At 33.7% G+C, this 14362-nt stretch overlaps 2 protein-coding genes across 3 annotated transcripts; one reads left to right on the top strand and one right to left on the bottom strand.

Moving 5' to 3' along the window:
- LOC107618785 (gamma-tubulin complex component 2) lies at window positions 126-8290 on the top strand. 2 transcript variants are annotated; one of them, XM_021110993.1, is made up of 20 exons: window positions 126-446; window positions 607-681; window positions 1039-1173; window positions 1916-2047; window positions 2375-2458; window positions 2540-2638; window positions 2781-2872; window positions 3583-3655; window positions 3744-3896; window positions 4026-4145; window positions 4262-4315; window positions 5786-5869; window positions 6035-6109; window positions 6193-6324; window positions 6421-6546; window positions 6643-6750; window positions 7091-7153; window positions 7265-7339; window positions 7628-7812; window positions 7906-8290. In XM_021110993.1, the coding sequence occupies exons 3-20, from the start codon at window positions 1072-1074 to the stop codon at window positions 8039-8041; spliced, it is 1893 nt and encodes a 630-aa protein (XP_020966652.1). In that variant the 5' UTR covers window positions 126-446; window positions 607-681; window positions 1039-1071; the 3' UTR covers window positions 8042-8290. The 2 variants fall into 2 exon arrangements, with proteins under 2 accessions (XP_020966652.1, XP_016176426.1); XM_016320940.2 differs by lacking the exon at window positions 607-681.
- On the bottom strand, window positions 9620-13933 carry LOC107619112 (protein PEP-RELATED DEVELOPMENT ARRESTED 1, chloroplastic; the record flags this gene model as incomplete). Its single annotated transcript, XM_016321335.1, is given in 9 exon segments — window positions 9620-9850; window positions 10306-10365; window positions 10586-10651; window positions 11038-11169; window positions 11366-11509; window positions 12230-12400; window positions 12506-12574; window positions 13097-13252; window positions 13726-13933. Coding segments are annotated over 9 exon segments (1054 nt in total), but the record flags the coding sequence as incomplete, so codon positions are not given.

Below are 14362 nucleotides of genomic sequence, written 5' to 3'. Positions count from 1 at the left end.
GCCTATTTCCCTTTCTAGTGGGAGACGAGAGAAGGATACCCATTATCATAACGAGAACCAGCGGCGGGTAAGGGTTTTTTTTCAAATTTGAGAAAAAGTATTGGGTGAAATTCGCAAATATTATTTAAAAAGCGGGTTAGAATTAATATCCAAATAGCGTACATGAGCATTGAATTGTTCTAACTTGTAAACTTAAAATTGAGCAGCATATGAGTGAGTGATTTTGTGTGTTCATCATCTTGATCTCACTCACTACTCACTACTCTGTTCCCTCCAATCCCCATTTTCTTCTTTCTCTCTTTCGATAACCCATTTCGAGCCCTAATTTCCCATACTCGTAGCACCTTCAGCCTCCGATCTGCTCATTGCTGCATTCACTTCCAATTATGAATCACTCCTCCGTAGACTTTGAGAAACCAATTGGTTACTACGCTGCTTCAGTTCAAGTATTTCTCTTTTCTCTCTCGCTCGCACTTGTTCATTTCATTTTGATTCTTTGATTAATGAGTAAATTTATAGAATATCTGCTTCTATCTAAAGCAGCATTGCTCGATTCCATACTCACTCATTCGAAAAATACTTAATTCTCATAGTTCTGTGTTGCAGATATGGTTCGTTTGAAAATGCTTAATAATGTTGTGGACTTGTGGTGAAACTTTTTGACTAAGCAATGCCTAACCTGTGCGCTTTTTTCATCAAACTTTGTGTTGAGACGAACTTCTCTTGTTTATATATATAAGTATTGTTGTTATGATTTTTTATTTTGTACTGATGTAATTGTCCAGTGAGGCTGCGTACATTACACTCTTCGGGTGCAGCCTTCTCGCACCCTGCGCTAGCATGAGATACTTGAGATATTTGTGCACCTGATTGCTCTTTTTATTGTTGTTATGATTTTGTGATATTTGTGTCCTTTATACGATGCCATCTTGGATAGGTTTAGAATTTATGTATGGTTGTATGTATACATGGTTGTTTATGATGCTATCTCGTTTCATTACATGAGTTTATATATTAGTTTGTTCTCCTACAATGCAGGAGCTTATTGTTATTGATGATGTGCTTTCGGCTATGGTTGGGGTCGAAGGACGTTACATCTTAATCAGAACAGTTCGTGGAAAGACGGATGATGTTACTTTCCATGTTGACCCATCTATGGATTTGGCACTGCAGGTGAGATTTATTGACTTCAGCCGCAAGTTGCTGCAATTTAGTTTCCAATTTAACAGAGGTGTTAAATATCCACATTTTATTCCTCGGTGTTAGTTATAATATGGTAGTGTGTTCATGTTGGAAAGGATTCTTATATACTTTATTGGGTGCTCAATATGTACTGTATCCCAACCTAGTGCCATGCATCAAAGTGAAAATGTTATTATTCACATCCAGAGTCTTGTGTTTTCTAAATATCTTATTTCAATTTTGTGAATTTTTTGTAATGTTATGTGAAGCAACTGGCTTTGTTTAGGTTACTCGATGGGCACTTCTATTTATTTAAACGTGTAATGTACCCCTCCTATTTGGTAGTGGTCCAAATAGAGGTAATTGTTTTGTAGTTTATAGTTTTGGTCTATATTTTAACTTTAAAATTGCTGTCCACAACTGCAATTTCTGCCACAATAAGGTGGTTGCATTTTTTGACAAAGATAGAGTGTGGGAAGCTAATGGGGAAATGAAAGGTTGGCCTATTCTATACAAGTGTAACTTTAATATTATGGGCAATATAATGATAGCAGATTGTTACATTTTTTATTTTCCCCCCGTTCCCTGACTGGGACTGACTTCAAAGATTTTTTTGATAAAGAAGAATTTCATTAAGATGAGGAGAAGGATAACAAAAGCAACAGAAAACAAAAGATGTATGTATAAAGCATATAGTGTTACGATGTTACTGTCTTATTTTTTGCTTTTGCAGGAATTGGCAAAACGGATATTCCCTCTTTGTAGGAGCTTTTTGTTGATCAACCAGTTTGTGGAGTCAAGGTCTCAGTTCCAGAATGGCCTTGTTAATCATGCTTTCTCTGCTGCTCTGAGGGCTCTTCTTCTTGTAGGTTTTTCTGAACATGCCTAAATGAGTTCTAACAGAGAGATACATAAACTTTCATGTGCCATAGTTTTACCAGACGTCTTTTACTCCTACAAATAACGTATACTGTTTGATATAATGGGCATAGTGGGCAGTTACTAGTTACTACTGTTGAATGCCATCCTGTTCGGTACATTCTTGTTCCTTTGAGTTGGAAATTTCAGTCTAGATATGTGATTTCAGACTCTCTTTTGCTCTATTGGAGTTCTATATAGATTCTATTATTTTTTATTAAAATATACAATGTGAATAAGAACCTACCTTTACCATTATAGGATATGTTTTCAGGATTACCAAGCCATGGTAGCACAGCTCGAACACCAATTTCGGCTTGGTAGACTTTCCCTTCAAGGATTGTGGTTCTATTGTCAGGTATGGATTGGTCTTGGGTGTTCAGTTAACATAAAAATTTGTCAGTTACTTGATGTTGTCACTTTTGGTTATGTGTTTCAGCCCATGATGGGGTCAATGCAAGCATTATCCATTGTTATTCAGAAGGCTGCATCCAACAATTTTTCTGGATCTGCTGTTCTTAACTTACTGCAGAGCCAGGTAAACTTTATATTAAGGTTTCCACATTTCTCAGTGATTCTAACTGACACTACCTTGTATGTCTTAAAAGATTCATTTTTAATTTCATCAACCAGTTTCTTAAGCATTGAATTCTTCCCACTATGGCTTCTGCTTTGTGTAGGCAAAGGCTATGGCTGGAGACAATGCTGTCAGGTTATTGCTTGAGAAAATGACACAATGTGCGAGCAATGCCTACATGAGCATATTGGAAAGGTTGGTTCTTTTCTCCCTCCTTCCATAAGCACTTGGTCTCAGGTTCCATCTCCTTTGAGTTTTATAGTATGTATGGATGTTATAAGGAGAAAGTAATGGAAGAAATTAAAGGAAAAATTGGAAAACAAAGGAATGGAAGAAACTGAGGGGTTCAGAAAATGTTTCTCCCTTTGACATGTCTGTAATTTTCTGAACTTGGGGGATCATACATATTTTCACTGCAAATACAATAAGGGATGGTTTTGGAGGATAACTTCAAAGTTCAAAATTCATTTTCTTCCCCTGATTTCTTTGATGTGTCAAAACAAAAGGAAAGTTTGATTTTCATTTCACCACATTTGTCCTCCTTCCATTTCATCTAGCTGAGCATAGTCTTAATGCTTACACTTAGAAGCTTAGTCCTTTTTACAATACAATCCTTCCCCATCTTCTTACCCGGTCTTAACATCCCATATTTGAAAAGAAAAAAAACGAAAAAGGAAGATTAGTCAACTTGATTTAATAAAAGGATATCATTTAGCAAACACATATTTGAGGAATAATATCGATGCATTATAATACACTATTCTAATGCATAAAGTTAACAGTATTTGCCAATTAGCACTTATTGCAAAACATTGCCATTGTCTTGTGTGCTCTTATTATAAAGCTTTAGTTGACTCCGATTTGTGTTCACTTATCTTGTCTTTTTGGGAATTTAACCATTTTAGATGGGTCTATGAAGGAGTTATTGACGATCCATACGGAGAATTTTTCATTGCAGAGGACAAATCTTTTCAGAAGGTCAATGAAATATTTCTGTGCTTAACATGGCCCAAAATGAATATTGAAATTTGTTTTTAACATGGTTGTAGTTTCAAAATCTCTATAGGAGAGCCTCACTCAAGATTATGATGCCAAGTATTGGGGACAGCGTTACAGCCTCAAAGATGGAATTCCTAGTTTTCTAGCAAATATTGCTCAGACAATTTTGACCACTGGAAAATATCTAAATGTCATGAGAGAATGTGGGCACAACGTTCAGGTATTGTGGCTATTATGCTTTGAATGTTGAATAGATTAATAATTTGCAACTCTTTATGTTTCTTGCTGCATGCATATGTTATTTCTTCACGAGTGGTTACTTTGTAACTAGTGGCTACTTTTTCTTTAGGTCCCTCAATCAGAAAATTCAAAACTAATGAGCTCTGGTTCAAATCATCATTATCTTGAATGTATTAAGGCTGCCTATAACTTTGCTAGTCGTGAACTGTTGAATCTCATTAAGGAAAAGGTAAGATTGCATTCACATAAGGTGATAGAATTCTCAGCTTACATTCTTGTGTTTCTGCAATAATTACTATTAAAAAAAATCTTAAGTTCTAATGCTGAACTATTTTCTTTATCTAGTATGATCTAATGGGAAAGCTGCGATCTATAAAGCACTACCTTCTTCTTGATCAGGTATGATCTTGATCATCTTATATTATTTAAATTTCGAGACACATGTCTTGCTGGAAAAGCTTAAATTGTTAAATGCTCAAATTTAAAGATGACTTGAGTATCATCTCTCTTCTTCCTTCCAGTGTTGAGTCTAGAGATCCTAGGATGGTTTTGGATGGAACAAACTAATAATGTAGCGATTGCTAATATAATTTTCTGTTCCTTGTATTTGTGTTTATTGAACAGATTGGACAAGCTAAAAATCTTGTTTGATTGCAATGATTTGTGTTTCCTCTGTATCATGATACTTAATTTTGATGAGACTAAGTAATTCAATTGATTTGTGCTTTTGTGTTGCTGTTGGCATAGTGATTCAAAGAATTTTTATTTTCTAGAAACAAGGAATATTACTTGTGCAAAAACACTGCATTAGTAACAAAAACTGAAGATTGCTAAAGAATTTCAGCCTTTCTTGAATTTACTAAGAAGCTGATGTGGGTCCTTGTGACAAACTCAGTTCGGTTCCCTCCAAAATTGTCAAAAGATTTAAAAAAAAAAAAAAAAAAAAAGAAAAGAAAAAAGTTCTCCTGGTATATTTTGCCTCTTCCACTACAACTTTTATTATCCTTCAAGGGAAGCTTAGATATTTCTTTCACTAGTCAGTCTTCTATCTTATATATAATAGGCAAAAAATTGCCATCTGTGTCCTACCATCTTTGTGGTTATTATACTCTTGCAAGAATAGTTGATATTCTGGTTTGCTCTATGCTATATTAAATTAAAGCAAAGCTCTTGATATCCAATGCTTGGAAGTAGAAGAGTTTTAGCTTTTATCCAGAAAAGGACCTGATTTTGTTCATAATCATGGAGTTATGTGGGGTTGATTTGGAAGAATCAGAAATGATTTGCAAGTCATTATCCTTCTGCTATCAAATAAGCTCATCATCTGTTCATCTCATTAAGGATATAAAAATGTGTGTGTGCACAGGTGCACGAGGCTAATTTTAAGCTTTACATTGCTTGTGCAGATTGTTCTTTCAAAATAAGTCTACATAGAGTAGTTACATTGCCATAGTTTTCTGAACCTATTGCTATTATATAATTTGCATAATTTAGTTTATTTGCTGTAAGCTCATCATCTGTTCATCTCATTAAGGATATAAAAATGTGTGTGTGCACAGGTGCACGAGGCTAATTTTAAGCTGTACATCGCTTGTGCAGATTGTTCTTTCAAAATTAGTCTACATACAGTACTTACATTGCCATAGTTTTCTGAACCTATTGCTATTATATAATTTGCATAATTTAGTCTATTTGCTGCTTTGTATTCTGCCCAAGTGTCTACATTTAAGAAAATGTTAAGCTGGTTTGACATACATGGGTCATGTAGTTGTGCTTATGCATGTGCTTATGGAAGAGTGATTTTCTTTCTATTGGAAGTAAACTCTCACTGTCGATTCTGGCTGACATCGTAGTGTTATGATCACATAGGGTGATTTCTTGGTACATTTTATGGATATTGCTCGAGACGAGCTAGCCAAAAAGCCTGATGAAGTCTCAGTTGAGAAGTTGCAGGTATAGTAATGGATTTTTTTTCACACTTAAAACTTTTTTTGTCCTAGTAAATTTGTATCAGATCAGAGTTTGCCTATTTTAATTTTTAAAAGAGACCTTGGTTCTTATTATGTTCTTTTCTCTTGTTTGTTTTGTTCTCTATCTCTCTTCTTTGGCATGGTTTAGTCTCTTCTAGACCTTGCTTTGCGTACTACAGCAGCTGCAGCAGATCCTCTTCATGAAGGCGTAACCTGTGTTGTGGCAAGTAACTGACTCAGTTTTTATGAAAATTCTTTGGATCTAATTTTCAATGTTTATGAATGATAAAAAAATTACTTTTCCAGGAAAGGTCATCTTTGCTGAAAAGGTCGAGCACATTCAAAGATCTTGAACTTAGCCAGCGAAGTTCGGGTGACAATGACCTGGAGGAGCCAGTTAGCATCACTAGCCTTGAAACATTTTCACTTAGTTATAAGGTCTTTGTATACCCTTTTAAGTATTTGGAAGAGCTAATTATTGCATCATTTTCAGAAGTTCTTTTATTATTTATTATTATTATTTTCTGTTTTCAGGTGCAATGGCCATTGTCTATAGTATTATCACGAAAAGCCCTTACAAGATACCAGTTAATTTTTCGATTTCTTTTCCATTGTAAACATGTTGAGCGTCAACTGTGTGGAGCATGGCAAGTACATCAAGTATGGCTTTATACGATTCACTTAATCTGATTGTGCTAATCTCCATTCATCGGATTGTATTTATCTCCATTGACCTTTATCCGTGGTCCCATGTAGGGTGTTAAAGCTCTCAATACACGTGGAACTGCTCTCTCCAGATCATCCCTTCTTTGCCGTAGTATGCTTAAATTCATCAATAGCCTTTTACACTATCTGACATTTGAGGCAGGTTTTACTTTCCTTTGATTTCTCTGCTAACCTTTTTGGACCTTTAAATTTCTCAGGAACTAGCCTCTTTTTGTTTGTTATTTTATTATGGAATTTTTTAAATTTATTTTTTATATTTTTATCTCTTCTCCTGCATTTAATTTGAAAAGGTCCAGATATTTGAGTTCAGATATATTATTTTTTCTTATTACAAACTTCAAAAGGATAAATCATTACTAGGCCTGTCAGAGTTTATAGGATTGCATAATACATTTCATTTGCTTCATTATTTTCCTTAAATTTTGTTTACTTATCTAAGCAGTTTGGTGGGTCCCTGTTGTATGACTATATTTATTAGGTTATTGAACCCAATTGGCATGTGATGCATGACAGACTTCAATCAGCAAATAGCATAGATGAGGTAAGTTATTGTCCGCATAAATTTTCTAACATGTTTACTTTTTGCATCCAATTCTGTTTACTTCTGTGGTGGGGTTGCTTGATAGATTCTGATGCTTTCTCTTTGAAACAGGTTATACAGCATCATGATTTTTTCCTCGATAAATGTTTGAGAGAATGTTTGCTTCTTTTACCTGAGCTGCTCAAGGTTAGTTTCTATTTTCACTTCTCCAGATAAGTTTTTTTTTTTCTTTGTTGTTATTTCTCAATGGTTTTTCAGTGTTTTTTAGAAAATAATAAATATCATCTTCCCTTAACAAGTGAAAGAAATATATGCAAGTCAAAGTAGTTGTTATATACCCTTTGTGATGTGTAGAATAAATTTATTCAGAAACATGTTTTATTGATTCCTTTCTTTCAAGATGGATCATTCCCATTATGTCATATAGGTTTGTGACTCTCAAGATTGGTTATTGGTTTATGTTCCCAATTGCAGAAGGTGCAGAAACTTGAATCCATGTGCCTACAATATGCAGCAGCAACTCAGTGGCTTATATCATCTTCTATAGTATTACACAATCCAGACGAACCAACTGAATCCTCGACGAAAGCCAAGCAACGGAAATCTGGCCAGGTTCTAAAGTCAACCACCAGAAATGTGGCAGTCACCGAGTCCATTCTGTATGTCCAAAAACACTACATTTACCAAACATTATTTCTATGCGCTTGTATTTCCTCTCAACTCGGTATTCTAACCAAAATGAACAATTGCAGCAAATTTGAAAAGGAATTCAATGCTGAGCTACAGAGTCTTGGATCAATGTTGAGTAGTAGTTCCCAGGCAGAGCCATATTTGGCTCATCTTGCACAATTGATCCTTGGTGTTAAAAGCGAACAGAATGGTTTTTAAATGGGTTTTCTGTAAAAAGTAATGCAAGCTTTCAATACGTGATTGTAATTTTCGAGTATGGGCTGTGTGATTGTGTCATTCTTACTAATGCTTGTCTTCACGTTTCTTAGCAACAAATGAATATTTAAGAATGGTATTTTTGTTGAGATGCTAAAATTTGTCCCGCCAAGTCAATATTTGATTCCTCAAATGATATAAGATCTTTTCTCAATTTGCACTAAAACAATGTAGAGTTTATCTTTGGGCTTTTGCATTGTGAATTCTATTCTTCAAGAAACGTAGATGGGGAATTTTTTTTTTTTATAATTTTATTTAACGACATTCTTTGCACCAAATAGAGGAATGTTTTACGTAAGGACATCTAAAAAAGTATTAGTAATAGCAATTATTCAAAATCACGACTTCAATCAGAACCTCCCTTAACTGTGACTATAACGTGGTTAGCTATTGTATATGTGCGTATCAATTGAATCGAACGATCATTCAAGAGTAAAGTATCGTTTTTGTCTTCAACGTTTGGGGTAAATTCTATTTGTGTCCCTAACGTTTAAATCATCCTATTTGTATCCTTAACGTTTGTAAAAGTGATTCAATGTTATCCTGCCGTCAATTACACATCATGAGCGCTTTAGTTTGAGTTTTAAAAATCTATTTTTGAAGTTAGAATATAAATGTCTGGGATAGAATCGATTATCTACTCCGAAAAATAGCTCATCAAATGTTGAAACTAATTCCTACAACATTTACATAATTCACTTTTCTAAAGACATAATTGAATCTAAACACAAATAGTGGGTATAATATTAAAATCAACCACATCTAACTGAGACCTAATTGAGAATGAATACATCCAAGTGAGAATAATTGAAAAATATAATCTGATTTGTTAGTATAATTGGTAGTAGGATAACATTGAATCACTTTTATAAACGTTAAGGATACAAATAGGACGATTTAAACGTTAGGAACACAAATAGGACTTACCCCAAACGTTTGGGACAAAAACAATACTTTACTCATCATTCAAAATTATTGAAGACCATGTTTTTGTAGTATCTTAACTATAACGACAGCTTTTGCTGTATTAGCTCACGAAAGATTTGGAACTACAGCAATATTTACTCATTTGATGATCCATGATAAACGACGCATTTCATCTTCTTTACCGTTTAGATAAATTGATTCAAGAATCAAGGTTAGTTACATTAACTTGTAAGGCTAAGAATAATATATAATTCCTTGATTTCTCTCGAGATTTAAAAGATATTATCCATAACATATTATTTTATAAAATGTAATGCTAACTTTTGTAAGCATAATAAATTAACTAGTATATATCATCCAACTTTTAAGATTGTATTTACATATTATCTATAAGACAAAAGTACAGAAATAGTAGTTACATAAACTTATTTAGTTGTGAAGACACAAATATAGACACAATCTTTCAGTCTTTAAGGAACAAAATATCAGTTTTCATTTCTTTGGCTTTTTGTTTCTGTATTTATATCTGAGACATAATTCAAATACAACCTGGAAGAACACCGAGACACCTGACTGAAGAGATTCAATATATTGTAAACTGGGTAGCATAAATTATGCAAAGTTAATATTGATCATTAGATGAACCAAAGATTCCAAAGCACACAAAAATTGATGAACTTACCACTTTACAAAGGTTCCTGAGCTATCATATAGACAACCTACCATGTCTTTACATAAGGCTACAAAGTTGGCGATCTTATAAAAATAAAGGTACTACTAATTAAATGCTATCTCTTGAAGAACTTGAAGTGTCTTTCTATGAACCTGGAAGCAAGGAAAATGAGCAAGAGAAACCACATCATTCAGCGAAGCATAAAGGTTACTATGCTTCTAGTTAGTATTGGAGATTATCCAACCTACTCCTTGGGAGTGATATCTAAGGTTTAACCATTCTTTAGGATTCTCAAACAAGATATTTAATAATTCGGAAATGAACTTATGCATAATGCATGCTCAAACATAAAATTTAATGTTAAACTTGATTAGTCCAACCATTTCACTTAGCATATGTAGGTTTCTACTTTCTACATTATCAACAGTCCCTCCTTTTCATAAATAAAAGATGATTATCAAACTCTCCAATTGGAATTGTCTACCCGATATATGAAAAAAGCGTACACGGATAACAAGAAGATTCAATAGAAGTTTAGGTGTAAACTAATTTATACTATATAAATAAACATAATGCTAATTAGTCGATAGAGAAGCAAAGAATTTACCCATTCAAGATGCTGTGCAGTGATGCCAGACTCAGTTCCAGTATATATACCAGCTAAGACCTGGTAGAACCATAATGCAGAAAAAGATAATTTACATCTAATGTGTAGTGGAGTAGTGATCAGATCAGCATGTTTAAATCAATTATATAGAACTGCCTATGGGGAAAATATCACTGCAAAGGTGAAGAAACCCCCCAAAAGAGTGTATAAAATATATCATCTTGGTCTAGTTTGCTTCATACCAAAGAATGCAATGTAACAAGCATGACTTTGACATTACCTTGGAGACAGTCTCAAGAAACATGCCAGGACGTACTGGATGCGACTTCCTTCCTGTCGCATTCACCTGATTATAATGGAAAGTTATACATGTTATGTCGCTATAATTTGCATTCATGCATAAAACTTAGGGTGAGTATGCTAACAGAATAAAGATGAGGGAGAATGTTTCATAGATGAGATTTGTGCATACAATTTTAAATAAGTTCTCATGCAGGAAAAGAGATGATTTATTTTCCTAAAGAATTCGCTAAAGACCCCCCTAACAACTAAATGACAGAAGAAAAAGCTCACATTGATATGCTGCGTGTAATATATTTATTGCCTAACATTTGCATAACACAGTGCATTCTCCTCTATCTTAGGCTTTTCTACCCCATTTCTAATTTTTACTTCTTACTACTCACACTTAGCATACTCCAGTTAAGTAATACATTTGCCAATTCAACTTACCCTTTCAGCATTTCCTTCATAATCATTACCAGCGTTGTCGGCACCTTCATCTTTTCCTTGCATTACATTTCTTATCATGCCAAGCACAGTATCTCCGGGTTTTAAAGCCACTAGTTTGGCTAAGAAGTTCACCTGCACTGACAGAAGTTTTAAAAATGCATATATAAAGTTTTTTTTTTTAAACAATGACAAATAAAATGTAGTACACTTTTAGGTCTCTACATTATGTATAGATAAAATAAGACAAAAGGAGTATTTTTAAATAATATTTCCCTTCAAATGAGCACCATGGCAAAATCAAAATACATAAACTACATATCAAGCACACCTCCGGCTCAGGAAGAGTATATAATCCACGATTATTTCTTTCATCCAAAATTCCCCCTCCCATCATATCCCGTGCTTCTTCTCTAATTAAAACAAGCCTTGCAAGAAGTTTTCGATCGGGGACAACAGGACGAGTTTCCATTGTCTGCAAACATATTGATAATCACCTTATAAGTTATAATTAACAAAGTAGTATTAGAGTATATTAAGGTTCCAAGTCAAGAGTCAAGGAATGTTTAATAGCTATACTTGAAGTTGAAAGACAATATTCTTTTGCTTCTAAAAAATTAATAAAAAAGAAGAGCAAGTCAAAAGGAAAAGTAAATTTCAATCTTAACTATAAAAGAAAGAGAGGACACAGAAGATGACTCCATATTTTGTCAAATGACTGATCTATATAAACTATATAACTATATAGGTATATATTTTAAAGAACAATTCAATTTTTGTTTTCAAAGTTGAATGATATATCTAAGCCCCAAGGCAGCAAGGCTACATTGCTACTTCAGATAGCCTATGTCACAGGGTGTTATGGAATTCAGTTACATTAGAGGGGTATGTAGAGAAGAGAGACTGTGTTAAGGAGAGGAAGAGATGTGAGGTTTAGTGATAAAGATAATCAGGCACTCTGTAAATGGCCTGAGCCATCTGTATTTTTCTACTCTTATCCATCCATCTTACACAGTTTAGCTCCGCCATTACTGATATTCTGTCCGATATCAGTATCGTAGGGGTGGAAATATGATTCAGCTTTTTCCATACTTATTATTTTGATCTAGTTACATATGACGGTCATTGATATTACTTTAAGAGGCTGCAATAATTGCCTGGTAATTCATAGAATGTTAGAAGTTACTATGATTACCTCTAATATGTCATCAGCTTGGTTAGCTATGTCATTTAGATTTGCCGCTGGGATATGAATCTTTAATTCATCTTTTCCTTTGAATACACCACCACCAGCTGCAACACGGCGTAATAATTCATGTCTACTTTCTTTTTGGGGAGTTCTACATAGAAGACCAATAATTTGAACCTACAATATAAAGGAGAAAAACGCACATTGATATCCAATATAAAAGGTGGAACATTGCTTCAGCCAGAGTATTGATAAAGAAGTGGCAAAAATAAGGTTCCTTACATGTGGCGGACACTTTTTTGTCAGATGTGATAATACAGTCTCCTTGATAACTTCCAACAGTGACTTGCGCTAAATGGAAAATACAAACGCAGTTAAGTCAAAATCTTTACTTCATGCAGTAACTATGCTCAACAGGATATAAAGTAACGTTATAGTGGCATCGAATACTACTAACTAACTAATCAACCTTTCAAGTTAAAGTTTAATGGGAAAAAGAGGTTGAGGAATAAAAAGAAGAACAAGTAAACTATCTACTTGGTGGAGATCAGCTATATATAGATCAATCGACGATATAATATCTATCATTAACCATATTTGATGACTAGACGTTTAAAATTAAGTACACCTTAATGACTGCAATTAATTTAGCTCTACCTTTAAACATTGGACTACTCTTCATCTGACACATTTGAGGGATGATGATTGATGACGAATGAAAGACAAATTTTCTCTCACTTTTCCAATTATGAGAAGGACCAATAATTTGCACTTGTACGTGTTCAAAAAAGATTCAGCCACTAAAATAAAATCTATAAGCATGTACCTTTCTAAAATCCAAATATAAGTAGACAAGTTCCGAATTAACAATACCTTATCATCTTCGTCCTTCTCAGCGAGCTGGATCATGTAATCGAGGGCCATCATAAAATCTGATTCCATCTCATCAACCCTCTTTCCAATTACTCCTTGTGCAGCCAATTCCACTGCCACTTTTTCAGATTCTTCATCCATATTCATATCTTCCAACTGAAGCCAAACATACACATCGAACAGTGTCATTCAAAGGCTGAAGGAAGTACATATAAATGACTAATGAGCAAACAATTGCACGCTGCATATAAATGTCTTAACAATAACAACTCAGGATTAGTTATCAACGCCAAGGAGGCAACATAATTATGAAGCGAGTGTTTAAAAAGAAAATCACTTTGAGATCTTTTTTTTTTCTCTTAAGTTTTCAGCATTTTCAATTACATAAAATTACTTTTCTTTAAGTATACATTTGGATTTTAAGTATTTCCCAACAACGTTTTGGCCAAAGGTTGATCAACACATTAAATATTTTTTTTTTTTTTCATTCTATCTGTTTTTGCACAGATGCACGCACACATGAATTCTCTGCACACAGATTAAGAGAGCATCCACACATGAATTATTATTATCATCAAGCTAGCAATAATTTGAAATCTGAGAAGTGAAAGTGTAATGTTGGAGCTTACAAGGGTGACCATTTCTTCGAGAACAGAGATGACTTGTTCCCCTCCTCTGAGAAGTGCTTTGCGTTCTTGTTCCGAAGAAAAACCGTTATCATCATTATTCTCCTCTTTAGGGTATCCGTTACCTACTTCGTAACTTGCGCTGCTGGTTCCCGAAAGGAAGAGTTGGGTCTTTCTCTTGGGATTCTTCAACTGCAACTGAAGAAATTGCGATGAAAAAAAAAATGAGCTAGTGGAGGATTTTTATTTAACATAAAAAATTTTACATAAATAATTAAAAATATTTATGCAAATACTTATGAAAGTAATACTTTAAAATTTGCATGTAATGTGAAAACTCCTATTAGTAGAGAATTTTCATTTAACATAAAAAAATTTACATAAATAATTGAGAATATTTGTGCAAATACTTATGAAGGTAATACTTTAAAACTTGCATGCAATGTGAAAACTCCTAAGTCCTAATATTTTGTAATAATTGAAGAAGAAATGTCTTGACAAATTTAAATATTTTGTTCATGTTTTTTTTTTTTTTAAGTTTTGGGATTCATGATTGTAAAGTTGCATACACTAGACTTACAGTTAAAGCTATTTGTGATATTACAATTAATAGTTATATCAAGAAAAAATAAATTTTTTT

Source organism: Arachis ipaensis, chromosome B09 (genome assembly GCF_000816755.2).
Source record: "Arachis ipaensis cultivar K30076 chromosome B09, Araip1.1, whole genome shotgun sequence".
In the NCBI taxonomy this organism is placed as follows: Eukaryota; Viridiplantae; Streptophyta; class Magnoliopsida; order Fabales; family Fabaceae; genus Arachis; species Arachis ipaensis.
Note: the sequence above shows the minus strand (reverse complement) of the source record. Positions and strands in the feature narration are given on the sequence as shown.